The sequence below is a fragment of the Vanellus vanellus genome, assembly GCF_965231255.1.
Source record: "Vanellus vanellus genome assembly, chromosome: 4".
NCBI lineage: Eukaryota > Metazoa > Chordata > Aves > Charadriiformes > Charadriidae > Vanellus > Vanellus vanellus.
The window spans coordinates 15,490,223-15,511,191 of record NC_138909.1 but is presented as its reverse complement, the minus strand read 5'-3'; the positions used below and the strand labels follow the sequence as shown (position 1 = coordinate 15,511,191).

At 40.0% G+C, this 20,969-nt stretch overlaps 1 protein-coding gene across 1 annotated transcript in view; it reads left to right on the top strand.

The window, feature by feature from the left end:
* ZNF827 (zinc finger protein 827) overlaps nt 1–20,969 on the top strand; it is a gene marked incomplete at its 5' end in the record, with an annotated part of 110,933 nt that overhangs the window by 28,403 nt on the left and 61,561 nt on the right. Inside the window, 2 exons of the mRNA XM_082483123.1 lie at nt 2,958–3,130; nt 15,104–15,587. Coding sequence (XP_082339249.1) covers nt 2,958–3,130; nt 15,104–15,587 — 657 coding nt within the window. The remainder of the gene's footprint in view (nt 1–2,957; nt 3,131–15,103; nt 15,588–20,969) is intronic.

The window sequence follows — 20,969 nt, the reverse complement described above, 5'->3', positions numbered from 1 at the left end:
ACTAGTATCCCCAGAGGAAGGGCGTTCCCTTTCAGTTCATACGCACTGGGCCAACGCCAGTTGGCATCTAAGCAGGCTTTATAGTGCAATGTTCATAACGAAAGTTCTTTAAGTCCATTTTCTGATATGCTATTAAGTTTTTCCTTTCTAAATAATTAACTGACTGAAATTAAAAAGCAAGCTGTTGGTTAGCATATCTGGATGTTGATTATGGACAGCCAGACTCCTTGATTCCTTCAGCCATGGAGAAACGCAGCTTGCAAAAAGAGGTCACTGTTTAGTGACCTTTAATCGAAGACTTCGCTTCTGTAAAAGTTGAGTAGGGCTGCTGAGTGTGTATGTTTGCCATGAAAATAAGTGTTGGATGTTCCTGATTCCTTTTGCACCTCCAGCCTTCTAGCACTAAAAGCAAAAAACGGTATTTCGTTTTATAAAGTTTTATCTTTTTGTGTGTGTCTGATTGCTCCTTGAGACATGGGGTTTTTTTTTGTCTTGTTCCCAGAGAGAGAGGCGTTTTTTCTCGGTAGACATAGCTTGAGAGGTGTTTTTTTCCCCTCTCATACTTTGAACGTTTAAGGCCCTGGTGAGTTTGCTTTGTTGTTAGGAATCTGATTCACTTACCCACCAGCAACGTGTAGCTTTGGTTATGAGATCAATACTCAGTGAGATTAATTAGATGCTGAAAAGTAAGGAACAGCAAAGATGGAGGCTATTTAAAGAGGAATATGTTAATAACAAGAGTGTGCCTGCTGCTCTTTTGTCCACCATGTTGAGCTATTTGCTCAGAATTATTACAGGCAAGAAGCTGGAGCCATGGCTTATCAGAACGTAGTCACCTCTGAAACTGCGTGTCAGGTTTGGTGGACCTAATCATAATTTGCATAGTTTACAGTAAAGTGGTACAGAGAAGACTAATTTTTCTATCAATCTATTAATACTGCCAAATTTATAAAATGCTCATGTGTTTGGGGTGAAATTTAAAAAGAAGTCTGGAATCTCTCTTAAAGTTCTGATGTTGTTTTTGAAAGAGTGTGGATGGCAGACCCTTCTTTTACTGACTGAATGCTCGTTTGGTGTAACTTTGGCCTGCAATGCTTGCCGTTTTGTTCCTGAAGCTTCTTTGGGAAGCACTAGCTGATTCTCTCCTCACTGGAGTCACTCTTTCCAACTAATTGACATCCTGTGACATGAAATAGACATCAATATAAATGAAAGAAAGCTGAAGCCCGCATTTTTTTTCTTATGCTGAGGTTTATGTAGTATAGTAAAGAGCTAATATGGTTCGGCTTTGAAGGGCGTTGACTTAATTCCTGTGTGCCATTAATTGTCATTGTTATTGGTCAAGTCATATGCATTCAGTCCATTTTTTTTGCATATTTTTTTCATGTGCTAAATTACTATTGAGCCAGATTTATTTTTCACGGGGTGGAAAACAGGTAATAGCCTGTCACACATTTCTTTTCTGTATGCTTTGTGATGATAACCAGAGGCTGGAGAAAAAGTATGATAGAAGGAAGAGAAATGATAGGTAAAAATGCTACCAATATTCTTTTTTTCTGTGGTTTGTCTTTCTCCTGCCTTTTGTAAATAAGTAAGTAAAGATATTTAAAAATTGAAAGACAAGCAATTATAGGATTGGCTTTGGTTTACTTTTTAGAGGTGCAGAGAGGGGAGTAATTTGATAACGTGTTGAGTGTGATAGAATATTTCACAAGAAGAACTTTTGAACTTGCAGAAGTGCATGTTTTGACAATGTGTCCTTTTTTTGTACTTACATAATGACTACCTAGTCAGTTGAATTACAATGTTTTTGTTTCCTACCTAATAGTAAGAGTTATATTTTAGGATATGACAAATCTTTCTGGAGGTTTTTATTACTTAGTTCCTCTTCAAGAGAATTTGATGTTTGCTATATCCTTATCAGTAGGAAATAACTGATAATAATGAGATTAAATATTCTGAGAGAAATTCCAAATAGCAGGATGCATGTTGCTGAGCTCTGGATATTTGAAAATAGTCTGTCTTTTATGGTGAAGAAAAAGCCTTCCAATTCCACAGTAACACTAGGACTTTCTTTATAATAAGCAGAGGAAGTCGTGGTGAGAGTATGAATGGATGGTTAGTTGTGCAAAGTCAGCAGCAGGAATTTCTCTTTCCTTCAACCTTGAGATGGTTCTGTTCTCAGTAGACTAACCATATTTGCCTGATAAATGCCACCAAATCCTTTTCTTATCTTAGGTGAATTGGGCAGTAAAGCAGAGTGCAAACATTTAGGAAGGCAGTAGATTTAAAGTCCTGGCAACTAGAGGAGCAGAAGGAAACCCATGACCTGAAGACCTCTGATTACTGAAGTTGCAGCAGCGTCTGCTCGAGCCATAACTAAACAAGTTCAACAGCAGGGCTTCTGAAGTCTTTCACTTCTGCAGTTAAATATATCTGATATACAATACCAGCATGCTTTTCAGTTAGGTTGTGGATTGTTCTATGCTTCATAACCTGCTCCCCTGCTGGCTAACTATCAGATATGGAAATGGATCCATTTTTAACAGTTAAGCATATTTTCTATACCCTACTAGAACCGGCCTTTAATAGGAAATGAAGCTGCAAAGTGATGATTATGAGAGACATCCATCTCAGTTCAGTTAAATTATAAGGAACATTAGGACCAGGTGAGATAAAGTAGCATCCCATACTGATTAGCCAAAGGATGCTTGGGACATTAACCTTTTAAAATTGTGGTGACCTTTCTTAAAGGGCAAATAACTAGATTAAGGCGAAAAGGGATATGCAGGGGAGAGGAACTGAAATTTCTGGTACATGTTGTTGTTTAACTGATGTGTCTCTTTGCAGATGAAATTCTAGCATTGAAAAATGATATCTTGAGTATGTTTACAAGGGGAAAGTATTTGACAAGTGACTGTAAAGGATCCTCTCTTTTTCTTCCCCCTTCTGCTAAGCCTCAGAAGAAGAAGGAGGAAAACCTTTCCAGTGTCCAATCTGTGGTTTGGTTATCAAGAGGAAGAGTTACTGGAAACGGCACATGGTGATTCATACAGGTTTGAAAAGTCATCAGTGTCCACTCTGTCCATTTCGCTGTGCACGCAAGGACAATCTCAAATCACACATGAAGGTAAGAAAAGTGTTCACTGACAATCAAAACACTTCCATCATCAATCAAACCTATTTCATTTGCATTTGCATGAACAAAATTTCCCTACCTGTACTACTAATTATGCCTTTATTTAAATAAAGACACCATAAAAAGAGAGAGAAATAACTTTTTACCCCTTTGCTTGCCTTTCCGTTTTATGCAATGTGGAAACTGCCTTGGGTTATGTCAATTTGGTACAGCACAGGCTGTTTGTGACGGATTTAATTCTGGACCTGGAACCACCAGAAGCAGGGACGTTAGCTGAGATGTGACACTATGCAAATACAGCAGTGCTGCTTTTCAGGTGCCAGCTAGTATCTCTGTATGCCATTGCATCACACTAAATGGGCATACCAACTTGGCCAGCGCTAGCAGAGAATCTCCCCGTTACTTTCTATAGACAGGCTTGCAGTTTTAACTTTTTTTTCTTGCTGTAGTTTTTAACTGCAGGCGTTTCAGGAGCGAAGGATCCAAAACAAAATGAATGAAACATTATACTGTAAAGTTTTGTTTTCAGATGTTTCCATTAAGTTTAAAGTGTGCTTTTAACTCAGCCTTAGTTTTAGGCTCAAACTGAAGATGACATTTGAAGGAAGCAACATCTGTGTTGATACGGAAGTATGTAAAAATGTAAAGAAACTCTGTCTTCTTAGCTGAAGTACTACTACATGGTTGCAATGCACTAAGTGCCTGATCTTGCAAGCTGTAGAACATGCTTGGTGAAGCAAAAATGGTACCTGTCCCATTAGCCCATGGATGAAGAAGCTGAAGTGCAAAAACTTTCCCTTGTTAATGCATTTGAGCTTTATAACAGTGAAATGTTTCATTGTAGTTAGTATTTTGTCTGTTTTAGACAAATTCGTGTAGCAGAGTACAAGGCTGGTGTGGAGGGGGACAAAAATGCCTGTTCAGGTTTTATATACGCTCTTGCAGAATCTGAGATCACTAGACAGGAGTCTAACCTGGCTTACACCCAAGCAACTATTCACTTCAGTGTAAATGATTCAGATTTTTCCACTGGTCACAACAGCAGCTCTTGCCATATTTCAGGTCTTTGCTAGGCCTGAAATCATCCCCCTAAAGTCTGAAGGCCCATCCCATAACTCTTCTACTGTGGAACAACGCACTATTCCCAGGCATTCTTGGTGTATCATGCTAACCTTATCAGGATCCTTATCAAGTAGGTTTGGTGTTTATGGCTCTTTCTTTTAGGACTTGGTGTTCCAAGTTGACTAGAGGGCTCAGGTGGCCTTCCTAAGTAAAGAATGAGTAGAAAGAATGGGAACACCGCGTGATAAGAAAGGATTTTTTTTGTTTTCAGTTGTTGACAGCCTGCACAAAAGTGTGCTTCACACAAAAGCTTGCTATTCCCTCAAAAAGACCTGTTGTTGTCCACTGCTTTGTAAAGGACATCCCTATTATTCCCTGCAGAAATTCTTGTTCTTTGCTTATTTTGCCTTTTGGAATTATTATCACAGTATCACAGTATGCTAGGGATTGGAAGGGACCTCAAAAGATCATCTAGTCCAATCCCCCTGTCGGAGCAGGAACACCTAGATGAGGTTGCACAGGAAGGCGTCCAGGCGAGTTTTGAATGTCTCCAGAGAAGGAGACTCCACAACCTCCCTGGGCAGCCTGTTCCAGTGCTCTGTCACCCTCACTGAGAAGAAGTTTCTTCTCAAATTTAAGTGGAACCTCTTGTGTTCCAGCTTGAATCCATTACCCCTTGTCCTATCATTGGTTGCTGCTGAGAGGAGCCTGGCTCCATCCTCATGACATTCCCCCTTTATATATTTATAAACGCTAATAAGATCACCCCTCAGTCTCCTCTTCTCCAAACTAAAGAGACCCAGCTCCCTCAGTCTTTCCTTATAAGGGAGATGCTCCACTCCCGTAACCATCTTAGTTGCCCTACGCTGGACTCTCTCCAGCAGCTCTCTGTCCTTCTTGAACTGAGGGGCCCAGAACTGGACACAATATTCCAGATGCGGTCTCACCAGGGCAGAGTAGAGGGGAAGGAGGACCTCTCTCGATCTACTAACCACCCCCCTTCTAATACAGCCCAGGATGCCGTTGGCCTTCTTGGCCACAAGGGCACAGTGCTGGCTCATGGTCATCCTGCTGTCCACCAGGACCCCCAGGTCCCTTTCCTCTACACTGCTCTCTAACAGGTAGTTCCCCATCCTATACTGGAACCTGGGGTTGTTTCTGCCCAGATGTAGGACCCTACACTTTCCCTTGTTGTATTTCATTAAGTTATTCCCTGCCCAAATCTCCAGCCTGTCCAAGTCTCTCTGGATGGCAGCACAGCCCTCTGGCGTGTCAGCCACTCCTCCCAGCTTAGTGTCATCAGCAAACTTGCTGATAGTACACTCGATTCCCTCATCTAAATCATTGATGAATATATTGAATAATATGGGCCCCAGTACCGACCCTTGAGGCACTCCACTGGTTACTGGCCTCCAACTGGACTCAGCCCCATTGACTACGACTCTCTGGCTTCTCTCCTTCAGCCAGTTCGCAGTCCACCTAACTATCCGATCATCCAGTCCACACTTCCTCAGTTTAGCCATGAGGATGCTGTGGGAGACCGTGTCAAATGCTTTACTGAAGTCAAGGTAGACCACATCTACCGCTCTTTTCAGGTTGAGGGCCTATCTCTTCCTTTTTGGCATGGTGATCTCCATAGGTGGTCACAGGTAGTACGTTGGAGAAAATTAGGGACATTTTCACTGTCTCTGTGTGCTCTTGTCTGCTCCCCACCTAGCACAAACCCCTTCATTGACTGAGCCGATGTCATCTTAAAATAGACCCCTCGTACAAACATGTAACACGTAGTGTTAATTATTTGGTAATATAGTAATTATTGCCAGGTAATGCTCAGTTAGACATCATTGAGGTCAGAGTGAGGCCCGGAGCTGCTTGACACAACGTAAGAGAGTACAGTCTCCTTTAGCTTTACTATGGAGATGAGATCTGAAGTCTCCTCAGTCAATGCAGTCCAGTCATGCAGGTCATGATGGACCCAGAGGTCTTTGCTGGTAAAACTGCTCCCTATTTAAGATGAAGGCAATTGTCTTACAAAACTAGATGGCCTGTATTTGGTATTTTGTCCTTGTTATAGTTTTATGGATAGACGTAAAGAATCGCAATAATCTGGAAGATAATGTTTTACCTTAATTTCAATGGCTTTCATATGCTTTTCTCAATTGAGTAGGCCATTTGTAAAAATATTTTCTATCACACCAAAATTGAGGCAGGTGAAGGAGGTAGGGTTGTGTTAGTCATGTAGTCAACAGTGTCAGTTATAATTTGAATTCCTTTTGGCAAAAGTATAAATCGGTAACAAGATTAAAAATAAAAAATTTCAGATTTATTTTCTAATTATAAAAATGTGCTGCTTTTAAACCTATTTGTGAATAAGTATGACATTATAATAACTGATGCATATATAAGCCAACAGTGTTCAAAATGGAATGAATACACATCAGAAATGGTACAGCACAGCTGGGAGCTACTTAGGATTCAGCGTTCTGGTTATGCCAGTCGGATGTTTTGGTTCTCTTTGCTGTCCTAGGATCCTTTGGAGCTACCTGGCCCTATCTCTTTACTGCCAGACAACCCATGAAGGTAGAGCTACCCCAGCTCTCTATCCCTCTTTCCCTCCCCATGAGTCAACTGTGGCTGCAGGTGAAGACATATTTTTTCAAAACCAAAAAGGCGACTCAAAATTAGGGTACTAGGCTGGTGTTTGTCATTAATTATAACCCAATTTTTATTCTAGGATGCTATCACAAGCCAAGCTTTTTTCCTTTATGCTGCGTTTTGGTTTTCTGGTTTTATGTTCTACTGATAAGGATGACAGAGATGACAGATAAAACCCATTGAGGTGTTTTGTCCAGCTGCAGTCCTCAAAATCTAGTAGTGTTGTCTTTGTTTCCTCCTAGGCAGCATAGCCCTGAGCTGAACCACCTCCTCTTTTTTCTAGGTTCTCACAGGCATTTTCCATTGAAACCGGTCACTTAGAGATTTAATTTCCATGAGTGGTTTGTGTGTGTCTCCATATGGGCCTTCCTTATTTTGTGTATCTTTAGGTTAATGAGTAATAACTATATAATATAAATACTGTGTAATTTTATGGTAATTATAACATGTCAAGCTGATTGGCCCAGAATACAACGTTGCCAACATTTTTGGTTTCTTGTCCCCTGCTAGAGAAAATATTCAGAGAGAGCTGGATTGATTCCAGCCCTGACCATATTCAGATCTATATGCGCTACCCACCATGTTGATGGAGCGTTCTTCCAATAAGGGCACTTTGCCAGGACCAACTCAGAACTGGAGGCAAGGAAATGAAAGGCAAGAAGGGGAAGCAGAAAGAAAGTTTCCACACAGACACACAATGAATAAGGGAGGCTGAGTAGACTGCCTTTTAAGGCACACAGTGTTATCTATAATTGTTATATGGCATTTAGATTGCACAGTGATAGGCACCTTAGAAAAATCCTAAAATAGACACAGTATGGAATTTTATTAGTCTGTTTTGGAGACAGATTATAATACATGCATAACCACACGTTTTGGCCCTTATTCCCAGGAATCTGGAGGTACCATCACAGGACTTGATTCTGGTATCATAGTGTGGTTTCCGGGGTGCTGAGAATAGTGAAAATAGGGCTGGACAAAATGAATGCGTAACTGAGAAGAGGTGTCTTGTCCAAGCAGGCAGCAAAGGTTGTGCTTGAGTCCTCTCTGTTTATCTAAACATATATTCAGTTGGAATCTGCTGTTTTCCTCTTGAGAGAGAGAGTATCTAATGTACTACTTCTGCAGAAAGCAACGGAAAGGGGTGGTGTAATTCAGCAAGATGTATTCAGGCTTTTCTGTTTTCCTGGGAGGCAAGCAGAGATTAAATTTACCTCAAAGCAATACCACAAGCATCAGTCAGACTTTGGCCAATTGGTGTCTTTGGATCATGCACATTCCTTCCTCAGCAATTGGTGGAAGGATAGGCTGTGAGATCATACAGATATGTTCCAAGAAAGCAACAGGATATTAGTCTGAGCACTTGGAAGGGAAAATGAGGAAGAGGAGCATATGGCCAAAAATAATATCTATAAATGTTCCTTGTGCTGCTATATAGACATAAGGCAGAAATGGGCGAGCCAGCTCTTCTAGCAGTGGAAAGGAAGGTTGGCATTGTAGAACGTGTGCTGAAGCATGATGGTATGACATAAAAAGGGAAGATTAAGCTCAACAGATAAGTTCGATGCAATGGCAGGCAGGTCATGTGATGCTCAAACACAGGATCTTCCTGCTTCTGTTGCTTGTGAAGAGCGACCATGTAGTGAGATCTCAGATTAATATTCCTATGTAATATGAAGAGGGTTATAATCAGCCTCCTGATTCAGGGGAGGCTATTAATTACAGGATAATAGTGGGAATAAGGAAAGGCCCTGAAGAATGTAGCCGGTTGCTCACTATCCCTTAGTGATTTGCTTTTCCCTCTTTCTTCCTCAGCTAGGGTCAGACAACTGAATACGCATTCCTCATCCATTTTAGTGAAGTATAGGGCAGGTTATTTTAAAGCATTTTCACCATACTGGGAGAAGGAGGTTAACGGTGTTTTATGGGAGGGTTTTTTGTTTAGTTTGGTTTAAGCTAACCTTAAAGAGCCCTGGGAGGCACCCATTCCATTACCTCCTCTCAGCCAAGGGGAGGTAACACAAACTTGCACAGCTTTTCAACAAGTGAAATCTGTGCACAGAGTCTGACAGGTACCACAAGTGACTTCAAATATATGCCTCTTTATCTTGTCACTTTTTGCATATGAGACAAGGATCAGACAGGAAATGCATTGATACCTTAAATCTTAAAGAAAAAAAATTTTTTTTTTGGAACACCTAGTCCAGTCCAGCCCTGCAGAGAGGCCTTTTTTTTTTTCCTGTGCTTTCAAGCAAAGCAAGGAAATAGTTTCAAAAGGAAAATACTATATAAATAATGTATGTGTCCTGAGGGGAAGGATCATATCAAAACTAGCACCATAGCACTAAACTTTTGAAAGAGCAATATTTTAAAAATGAGGGAACTTGTCAGAAAAGAGCATGAAATGAACAAGCAGAGGGCACATGATAGATGCAAAATGGAGACTTCTCAAGTGTATGCAAATGTAGATGCAGAAGAAGGCATTTTACTAAAAGAGACTTAAAAAAACCAACACAACCCCCTAAAAAAAAAAAACAAAAACAAACCCAAACCAGCCAACCAACCAAAAAAAAAACCAAACCAGAAAAAATCAGTGGGTAGGTGGGTATGGCTGATGGCCGTAGTAGTAGTAGTTGTTGATTGCAATAGTTGCCTAAACATATGCCCCTCATGGAAATGTTAATCCACTTGAGTTGGTAAGACAAATAAAATATACAGTAGGCAAAGAAAAAAGGGATAATTTGGTCACAATAAGTAAGTAAAGGCTGAGTAACCAGAAGCAAATATAGCAGTGAATGGATTCATCACCCCAACCCCCTTTTGTTCTGATTTTGCTTAGGGATGAAGGTTCTCAGAAAAAAACATTTCCTTTTATTCTAAGTGTTTAAAAAAATAACAACCAAAAAAACCTGTTAAGTCCCACAAAATAAAGGTGAATGCCAATCCTTCCCTTCCTGTTCCTCATAACTAAAGGGAGAGTTTGTGCGAAGCGTTACCCCAACTTTAAGGAAGGTGTAAAGAAAAGATCTACCTCACCAGTACTATAAAATCGCAGGACGCGCCTGTGTCACTGTCTTCCTTGCTCCTACTCCCCATTGTACCCTGTTAGGTGGGATCACCTGTATTTGAAACTGTGGTACATCTCTGTGGGCTGCTGCGTACTTCCCATGACTTAAAATGGCTGGTAAATCAGCAGAGATGTTGCTTTTAAGCAGTTTCTTAAATCATCTTTTCATACTTATGATACTAGAAATGTTAGTATATCAACAAAAAATGTAACAATGTATACAATGATACAAATGATGTAATATATAGGGACATGTGGTTTCCGTAAAAGAAAATCATGTGTTCTTCTACTAAGATGTTTTGAGCATGTCAGGAAATTATGGACTTAAGAATCAGTTGAAATTTATTTGGTCTTTAAAAAAGCTTTTGGCAAAGCTTCTCACTGAGAAGCTGCCAAATAAATTAAGCAATGTGATGTACTATGGCAAGTTAGAAATTTGCCAAGAGACAGTAAAACAAAGGGTAGGAAGGAATTAGCAATTTTTAAAGCATGACAAAAGGCTAACAGAGGGTTGTTCCATTACTAAGAGTGGAATTGTGCATATTTTAGCAAATGTGATCTGCACAAAATGATGTCTGTGGGTAAAAGAATTGTAGACGATACAACCTCATGTGCATGAATCAAGATTAGAAAAGGCAAACCATGAAAGGGAATAAAAAGAGGGTGGCTGACAGATAAACAAGGGGGCAAATGAAGTTATTGTTGACAAATACAAGGTACTGCATCTTGGAAACAAGAGTCTAATCATGCACCTGGCTCTCTGATATAATGAACTGTAACTACTCAGGGAAAATATCTGAGTATCGTAGACAGTTCAGTGGAAAGCTTTTCTTGGCACGCGCAGCAGTGGTTAAAAAGTACATTAGATATTTCAATGTCTGTAGAATAAAACAGAAATAATACTGAAAATATTACAATGCTATTATTAACACATGGTATTCTGCCACTTATGATATTAACTTCTGGTCACTGCATCAAAAAGATGTATCAGAAATAGAAGGGATTTAAAAAGCTGGTAATGAAAATGATTAGTGGGGTGGCAAGAACTCCCTTGAATAAGCTGAAAAGAATGGGACTGCCAGGTATAGAAAGGAGGTGTGGTAGAGAAGATAAATTGAATGGCTCCTGTTTTTTTCTTTTTTGTAATGTAAGAATGAAGAGGCAGCAAGAGAAACTGAAAGAAACAAATTAAAGGCAAAATAATTGATGAATAGATAACTTGTACCCAAGTCCTCAAACTAGTTTGTAAGGAGTGTATAGTTCTGTTGAAAATTTTTGCATGTCACGTCAATCACACACTGAAAAAACTGTAGGACTACAAAATATCGTTTGAGACTGGGAAGACTGTAGGGTTAAAATAAAGATGATACAAGTATTTTTCACAGTCAAGGAGAATATCCATGGTTGAATGAAATAAACTCATAAGGTAGGAGTCTTAAATGTTTCTGACATAAATCAAAAAGTAGTTTTATGGGATTTTGAAAGAACTAGTCTCTATGAGCAGGTTGCGCACTATGGTTTGCAGCGTAATTCAGAGAGATCCGAATCTGGCAGCAGCTGGGCTCAGAGTGGGACTTTGGAGAAAACCTGTCAGCTGCCCTCTTGTCGTCTCCTACCTGTGGTTCTTCAAGCAACAGCCTAGTTGAGTCAAAAGAGGACATCTGATGGTTTGGGTAGCATTAGCACAGTGTAAGAGCTGTTCCCTGTCTCACGGAGGGAGAAGGCAGCTTTTTGGACTGTAACATTGCGTGACCTGGATCTCCCCTGTGGCTTTCTGTGTAGCTCTACAGGGTTTCTTGTTTCTTATTCTGTAGCAAGTAGTTGCTGCCTTGACTTTTCTCTTTGAATAGCATAGAATGACAATTCTTGGCTCTTTTAGCTACTGTCAAATGAGAAAATAAGGGATAGTTTTTTTGCTTTAGAAGGACTTTAATTCTTAGCGTCTATTTCTAGTGTTCAAACTTTTAAATATTATTATTTATTTTTGAGAATTAAAAAAATTAAGTCTTAGGATGGGACTGGACCCAGGACATTGGGAGCTAAATATTGGGCTTGATGTTGTTTCATATGGGGTTTTTTTGTAGATCTAAAATTCTTCCTTTCAAAACCCTGAATATTTGGGTTTGAATTCTGTCATTCCTTGGCTGCAAGTTATAAACATACCTTATTTTTTGAGAAATCCTTTGGTGATGCTGTTATTGTCTTTGGGCAGGAGAAAATTCCAAATCGGATGAATCAGTCCCTCCTATTCTCATCCATTCCTAAAAGATATTGCAGGGATGGCATGCCATGCTCCAGGGAAGAGAAAGTGGACTCCCACACATTTTGCCACCCGACTGCAGCAGTGACAGCCTTCAGAACGCATCGTATTGATGATTGTGATAAGGGGCCTCTGGAAGAAGTGGTTAAATATGTAGGCAGGGAAATGTTGATTGAAGGGGATCCTGGAGAGAAACCCTGGCACACAGAATCTCAGTGGGTGTAAGAGATAAAGTTGCCATGGTGAGAGTGCTTGCTACCATTAGTACATCTCGGTGCTCTTCATGAAGAAGAGTGCTTACATACTGCTGTGCTCACAGACTATCCTGTTTCCAGTAGGGAAGACAGGCAATCTGGTTGGCGTTTCTGTTGTAATCTGTGAATACTTCGAATTTACTGTGCTGCTATTCTTCTGCAAGGTTGTTGCTTTAAAACTGTCTTGGGTTTGCATTAGCTTCTAATTTTTTTTGTTGTCAGGTGCAATTTTAAGATTCCAGAATTTCTTTGTCTGTAAATGTCATGTTTATACGATACTGAGAATGACATTCTGTAAAGTGGGTGGCCAAGAGAAATGCTCTCTTGCTATCTGTTTGTTTAGTACCTAATCTCTGGAGCCCATGGAGAACTACGACTGAAAAGTTACACAGCACTAATGATATGAAGACCACTGAATGTAAAAAAGGGCTAAAAGAGGGATGTCTCCCAGCATCACATTCTAGCAGACCTGAATTCAGGTCCTGCGTATGTAGAGCTGGGAATGCTGGATATGAGCTTATAACTAAATTCCTCTTACTATATAGAAAATTAATCAGGGCAAATCTACAACACTCTCTACTCTGCCCTGGTGAGGCCACATCTGGAGTACTGTGTTCGGTTCTGGGCTCCCCAGTTCAAGAAAGATGAGGAACTACTGGAGGCAGTCCAGTGGAGGGCTACGAAAGTGGTCAAGGGACTGGAACATCTCTCTTATGAGGAAAGGCTAAGAGACCTGGGTTGGTATCGCCTGGAGAAGACTGAGCGGGGATCCCATCAATGCTTATAAATATCTAAAAGGCAGGTGTCAAGAGGATGGGGCCAGACTCTTTTCAGTGGTGCCCAGCAACAGGACAAGGGGCAACGGGCACAAACTGGAACACAGGAAATTCCATCTGAACATAAGGAAAAACTTCTCTACTTTGAGGGTGACAAAGCACTGGAACAGACTGCCCAGAGAGGTTGTGGAGTCTCCTTCTCTGGCGATATTCAAAACCTGCCTGGACGCGTTTCTGTGCAACCTGCTCTAGGTGATCCTTCTTTGGCCGGGGGGGGGTTGGTCTAGATGATCTCCAGAGGTCCCTTCTAACCCCTACCATTCTGTGAAACTCCAACCTGAATTTTGGCAGAGCTCTGTTTGGGAGATGCTACTGTTACCCCAGAGCTCTGCAGCATCTACACCAGGACTCTCGGGATCTAGATCTTAGCTCTGCAGGAAACTGGAAAATGCCGAAAGCCTTAGTTAAAACTAGGTTTTCCCGGCTCCCTGGTGCAGAGCTGAGCTTTGATTAGAGCTGGAGTTCTCAGGGCTTCTGTACTCCCAGGCTACAGCAGCAAGTCTTGGATCCCTGGCTACAGCTGGCTGCTTCTGAGCCAAGCCCAGGGAGTGGGGGATAGAGTGCCACTCAATAGGGCAGGGGAATCACACCTTGTTTGCCAAGAGTTCATCAAACCTCTCCGTGTTTCAGGTGAAATATTTTGCATTCAACAAATTGCCGTTTTCCAACAAGAATCTGTCTAGCTGAAATGTTTCCAACCAACTTGAGTCACAAGTGAAAATGAATGTGTGGAGCTCAGTCTGGTGCCAGTTTGTCCTGATCACATGTTCATCAATTAGTAAGGAAAAAACGTATATATTTGCCAGTCTATCTGCAAGGAGTAGCCTGGCGTGCTGCTGTCAGGATTTAAAATTCATTTGTGAAGTTATAGGGAAAAAACTTTCAATATACCTGCCACTATTATGCTGGGCTCACTTACTCCTTCCCTTTCATGAGTCCTGTGTTAAACAAGAAATTGTATAATTATATGTATATAGTTTATATTAATAAGTGTGTCTGTTCAAAAGTATGTGAACCATTACAGATGGATGGATGGAGTTCTCTTTAAAAGGTAATCAGGATTGGGCCTGAGGATACCGGGCATTGTAGTCATACTGGATCATGCAGTCTCTATGAGAAAGAGCCTGCAGTCAAAATGAGGACAGTAAGATTAACTGTGATCGTTAATTGACTGATAAAATAGAATCAATGGCAAACACCAACTCTGATGTTTGTATTCTATCATAACAGAGCTGTTTATTTTCTGGTAGAATTAATTTGCAATAAACTGTTTCAGTAGTGCCTTGGTATTGCCAGGTGCTGTGTTTTTACTCTAGTGATACATGAATTAACGATGGACGTTGCTATGCAGGTTGGTGTTTTGCTGGGTTGCTCTGAAAAATTGTTATTTATGTGGTTGCACAGAATGATCATGCTTAGCAGAACATATAATAGATAGGGGTTGGTTTCTTTGTTTTTTAATCAAGAAAGCTACTAGTTATAGCTTGGAAGTCTTTTTATGCACTGGCAGGTCATCAGGATCCAGTTGTAAGGACTGTTTGATCCAAAGCAGACTTCATCATTTCCACACTGCTGAAAGAGCAGTTCTTGATTTATTTTTTTTTCAGTTGAGTCTGATGTTTATGTTCTTTGACTTATGTGTGAAAGAATCCTACTGTTCTTAGTGCCTGACCTCTTTCCAAGTGCTCAGAATGAATTAATCCATTAGTTAACTTTTCTTTTTTTAAAAAATGGTGTGAGGAGTGTAGATTTGAGATTTCTATAATGCTAGTAAACTGTAGTAAACGGTTTTGCTTAATACGTGCTTTTATGTTTCACCTCTTGAACCAGGTTCATCAGCACCAAGACAGGGGTGAGACCTTTCAATGCCAGCTATGCCCTTTTACCTCCTCCCGCCACTTCAGCCTGAAACTCCATATGCGTTGCCATCAACATTTCCTCAGGACAGAATCCAAAGTGAAGGAGGAAATACCAGAAACTGAGGTGAAAGGGTCACCACAGCTAAATAGTGACTCCTGCCCGGGACCACAGAGGGAAGGAGGTGGACCTGACCTTCCGGGATCAGCTTCTGTATCTAAAACACCTGATGTGGCTGGGCAGCCTAGTGGAGGTATTCCACCTTTACTAGTGAAAGAAGAGCCCAAAGATGACAATGGCATCTCAGCTGCACCTTTTGCTCTTAGCACTGTTGACAGAGCTCCCAACAACACAAAGCTGAAAGACTCCTCTGACTTTGTGGCCAATACAGCATCAGCACTATTCAGCCAAGACATCTCTGTCAAGATGGCATCAGATTTTCTTATGAAGCTGTCAGGTAATTGAGCAGCAAGCGGCAGCATCAGCTGCTAAGTGCTAAGAAACGCGTTGCCTTGGGTTTGCTAAGTCGTGGAATTGCAGGGAGGAAAAAAAATTGCAACCTCTTATTTCTTGTTTCTGTTGATAAGGAAAGGTGTGTGTTGGAAGGAAGAGGGGGAAACAGTGAGAGAAGAGAGGGATTTTGCTGATAATTACTGGGATTGGGGGTGAGAACTTATTATCCAGGCTTTCAAGTTCATTGACGATTACCTTGGCAAATCTCATTTGGTGTGTTTTTCAGGCATGCTGAATAGCTGTAGTTCTGGTTTGAAATTGCTGAAGGTCACAAGCGCCCCGCGTGTTAGAAAATTCAGCTCTTAAGTTCTCTGCCTTCACCTATCCGTTAAATAAGAGGAATAAAGTATTAGTTGTCTTCCTTTCAGAGTATTATTTGAGGTCTAACTAGTAAATATGTGTGAAGTATGAATGTTACTGCATTTCTTGATTATTAACACTTAAAAAAATGTAGCCCTAGAGATTCATGAACATCTTTTAAATTTTTTTATGATTTTAATTGAAATCCGTATCTAATGCAAAACGTGTTTATTGTGTTTTCTTTCACTGTCAGATTATTGCTGTAAGAATGATATTCATATGTGAAACTGAAGTGGAGGATGTGTTTAGGGTGAATCTATTATATTTTATGTGCTCTTTTATTGATTGGACTGAACACTTCAGAATTGTGGACATGCTGGAGGGATGTTCTATACTAAATGTTTTCAGAATTGGCCTTTAATTTTTAAAGAGAAGGAAGTCAGGAAAAAAGTCAGTGAAGAAACTTCTGGTTTGCAAGGAGATGGCAGTCCCTATGGCAAGTTTTAGACTTTGGAGATAGACAATACCCTTTTCAATAGAGAATAATTGGTCATCTTTTTCCTTTAAATGGAATGTAAGTTGCATTTTAGCAAATTTTATTGTCAGGTGAACTAAGGAATTAGCTCTGTCCTAATGCCATTGCCTTGATGAAACCTCAGCCATTTGTTTTGGAAAGCCTTGCTGTCTCTGGGATCACAGTTCTCTGGGGAATCGAGTAGAATAGGTAAACACAAGAAATCAAGCCTTGAGGATTCATGGAGCCAACCAGGAAAATGGAAAGAGCTGAGAACAAGCAGAAGGTGAAATGGGCTAGCACAAATGGTTTGCTGCGTGGGTTGGAAGAAGCCACAGAAACCTTCTCTTAAAAAAACAAAAACAAAAAAAAAACCCAACTGTTGATATAATTTATTATTATAACCCATAAAAATGAGTGAGGATGAGTCTGTTTTAATTTGTTTATACCTTTTTTGCTTGTATGTTTTTTTTGAGTTTTTAATTTGGACTCTATATGAAATCAATTTTTTATGTTATCTGACAGTTGTCCCATATATGTTGTTGTGCTGATGTCTATCTTAAATTTGGGTTGCTGTGCATGAAGTGGCTCTATACATCAACTCTGCTGACCGGTAGATGGTAGTGCTCATGATGGCTGCATGTAGCAAGAATGAGAGCAGAAAGCAGGCGAGGGGGGAAGGCCTGAAAGCTGCGAAAACATACAACATTTTGATGTGTTGTTTTTCATGTAGCGGTTGATGGGGAGCTGTTTACAGTTTGGCAGACAGTCATGTTTCCAATGTCTGATCTATTGGCATCAGAAAAAGGATACAAATGTACATTATTCATGCAAAAGGCCTATGCAGTTATTTTATGGTGACTTACTAAAGGTCTTGAAACCTGACTTGTATGCACTGTTACCTAGCAACATGTTATAAAGTCACTGGGGGAGTGAGATGTATCTGTAATTTTGTATGTGTGCATATTTGGATTAAAATGTAGTGCCAGTCACCAAGTTTATTACACAAGAAGAGCTATGTTAAAAGGAAAGGAATTTCTTTTCTCCTGAGATTTATATTGTGTTATATACATTTAGCTCATGCTTTCCTTCATACAGTGTGCATAAATTTAGAGTAGAAGTAGAAGTAATTCTCTTTTAGCAAGTTGGCTAAGTATTAGCTGCATTTTTTTGACCGCTTGCTGTGCTGAACCAAGTTCTTTTGAGTGATTTCTTTATTAGGCCACTCTCTTGTTAGGCCCATCAGAGCTTCCATTATTGGCCCTACCTTTTCAATGATATAAATCTTTTGACATCTCAAATTGTATATGCCAATTGTAACAGCCAACACAGATTTGTGGAGACCAAATTATGTCAAAACAATCTAATTTTATCCTCTGACAGGCCTTGTGGCTAAGAAAGAAGCAGTAGATAGATATATAGACTTTTAGAATTTGGCATTTATTCTTATTGAATATTGATGGTTTAAATGAACGTTTATTTTTGCTTGCCAATGTTTATTACGCCTCTTCTTCTTGGTTGGTGTCAGTTTGTAGGCCTCCAGTTTCATGGGAGACTTCGAGGCCTGTTGGTTTTCATTTCTGGGCAGTTTCAGCCTCTTCTTTTTCCAAGCGTGTGACTCAGAGGAGTGCTTGTCTCCCTTCAGACCTAAGGGTTACAGTTTCCAGAAGTTGAAATGGTGTGCCTAGGGTGAAAGATGGTACAAAATTGGTGTTTATTAACTATTATGAATTTTTTAATTGAGTCTTAATAGACATGTATATGATCTTGACTCTCAGTATTATTTCTGATTGTGTGATGCAGTACCTTTCTAGTCTAGATGAAGTGGATACAAGATGGTTGGAAAACAGTACATTGAAAGTAGTTCACAGTCAAAAGAGAAGAGTCACAGTCAAGAGAGATCTGTAAAAAATGTGCAACTGTTCAAGAAACAGTTGCACAAATACAAATCCAGGAACAACTAGCTAAGTAACAGTTCTGTGGGAAAGGAACAGGAGTTAACAGCGTCACACTGGTGCTAAAAAGGCTGTCATACTGGGATGTATACGGAGAGAAACCGCCTCAAGGAAGGGGGAAACAGTCCTGCTTTTCTTGGTCTTGCTGAAGTCCAAGGTTTCCGCACTATAGTTTGTGAAGAGTGCAGACAGTTGGAAAGACTTACTGGAACAGGCTGCCCAGGGAGGTGGTGGAGTCTCCATCTCTGGAGACATTCAAAACCCGCCTGGACGCGTTCCTGTGCAACCTGCTCTAAGGTGGCTCTGCTCTGGCAGGGGGGTTGGACTAGATGATCTCCAGAGGTCCCTTCCAACCCTATGTTTCTATGACTTCAAAGGAGAGCAGCAAAAATGACTGGAGGTTTAGAACGCATGTCCAGTGAGGATGGATAAAAGGGAGTGAGGTTGCGAAGCCTATAGAGAAGACTAAGGAGGGTCATTAATAAGCTTTGAATGCATTAAAAATTTTGTTGTGGGGAGAAGGAAATAATCTGTTGGTGGTTCATCGTGGTTAGGACAAAAAATAACAGGTTTGTATTGCTGTAGGGTTTAAGTTGGCATTAGGAAAATCCAAAATTTTAGGTAGTTAAACCTCTCTGATAGTTTGGCTGGAGCCATTATGGCATGTCTGCCACTGCAGAATTTTAAAAACAGGTTAGATAGCTATCTGTCAGGTATAGTTGATCGCGTATTAGGCAGTAGCATGGACTAGATATGTGTATCGGTCAGAGAAATATAGGCTATCAGAATCAGTTGCAAGAAATTTCAGCTGAACAAAAACAGCTGTAGAGAAGCAAAGTGGGGAAAGAACTTACAGATGTTCAAAGTTAGACCTGATTTTGAGTGGGCCAGAAATGAATTGTGAATTGTCTCAAAATGACCTCTGAATTTTTTTCTGAAAGGCTTAGGGGAGCTTTAGATTTAAAAAGGTTGAGAAATACTGGTTTGGGTGACCTTTTGAGATCCCTTCAGCCCTAATTCTGTACCATTGCTTTCCAGAAAGGTTTTTACTTATATGTTTTATGAAATAAGGCGTAACAAAAATCACCAAATGTAAATCTAAGAATAAGAACAAATCTTGAAAAATTTTCCAGATTCCATTCTCTAGGCCCTGGTTTAAGGTAGGAGATGCTTTTAAATTCACAAAAACTTCACAAACTTAAAAGGGTTCTCTGAAATTTTATTTACAATTGGAAAGGATTTTTGTATGTGAAGACAATTAGCGGATGACTCTTAACGTATAAACAGAAGAATATTTAAGCATGGACGTGTTTTTACCTTCAAATCTTCCCCCTCTCATTTCAGTAGGACTGCTTGTATGCTTTAAGTTGCCCCAGTACTTTGCTGGATCAGTGGTCAGCCAGAATCTTTTCTTCCCCCAGTCCATTAATTCCACATTGAAACTTTGTAACTGCATTCATATCTTAATTGGCAGAGTATTTGCTTTTCCTGTTTCAAAGATTTCAGTGGCAGACATTATACAACACATTAAATACTGATGTCCTTCCACCCACTTCTAAGGCTTGTTTTCTTTTGTAATAAAAACTGGCTTTCACAGTGATCCAAATTACAATGGCCAGTGTACTCTAGTGAAGTTATTACTATATTTATGTTATGTGCTGCAGTTACTTTTCACAACATTCAAAAATAAATGAATCTCATCAAAATGAATGGGATTCTTGCACTGTTGATCTCCAAGGAGTTCTGTGTGGAAACGGTAATTGTAAAGCATACTTCATTGGTGGCCTCTCTCCCCCACCTCTCTGTGTTCACCAAGCGCGTTACTCTAGAAAGCATGTCTTTTCATCTTGTGACAGTGTATATTATCAAATGTGCCCTGCTCCTGCAGTTCTTTTTATGTTCTCCAAGCTTCTTGCATGGAAAAACTTTAAAGTAGAGAGGAGGAATGAGAGATAACGTGCTGAGGGTTTGGGGATGGCCATGTTAAACGAATGAGAAACTATGTTTTCTCCCAGTTTAAGTTATACCTGCTGTCACCTTTGTGTGAGGAGTCAAATCTTTATGTTTGGAAACTAATGCCATCATGGGATTTTGGTGACTGTCCGAAGTACTTGGACTTTGCGTTCATGTTTTATTAGCTGATTCCATTAATGGAATAATGAAATAGTAAAGCGCCAGACAGCTACATACAAAATATTAGTTGATAAGCGAAGTAATCGCTTAGATTATTTGTTCTGTTTGGCTCTTGAAAATTACTGCATTCCTTAAAGGTAACACAGGTAATTTGAAATATTTTAGCATTTGCCATTGACAGTGCTGAACTGACTGGCTTGAACTCTTCAAACAGCTATTTTTAATGAAATAAAAGCATGTCCAATTAAATTGTCATAATTGATGTATTTGTGTAGCAAGTTCCAAAGAAAAGACCATGCTGCCTATATTTAGGATTTGTAGTTTATGCCAGAATGTAAAATTTCAATTAGAATATGTAAGCGTGCAGGACTGGCAATTATTGAGCCATGTCCTTAATGTAAAAATACTGTGAATTCCATAATGC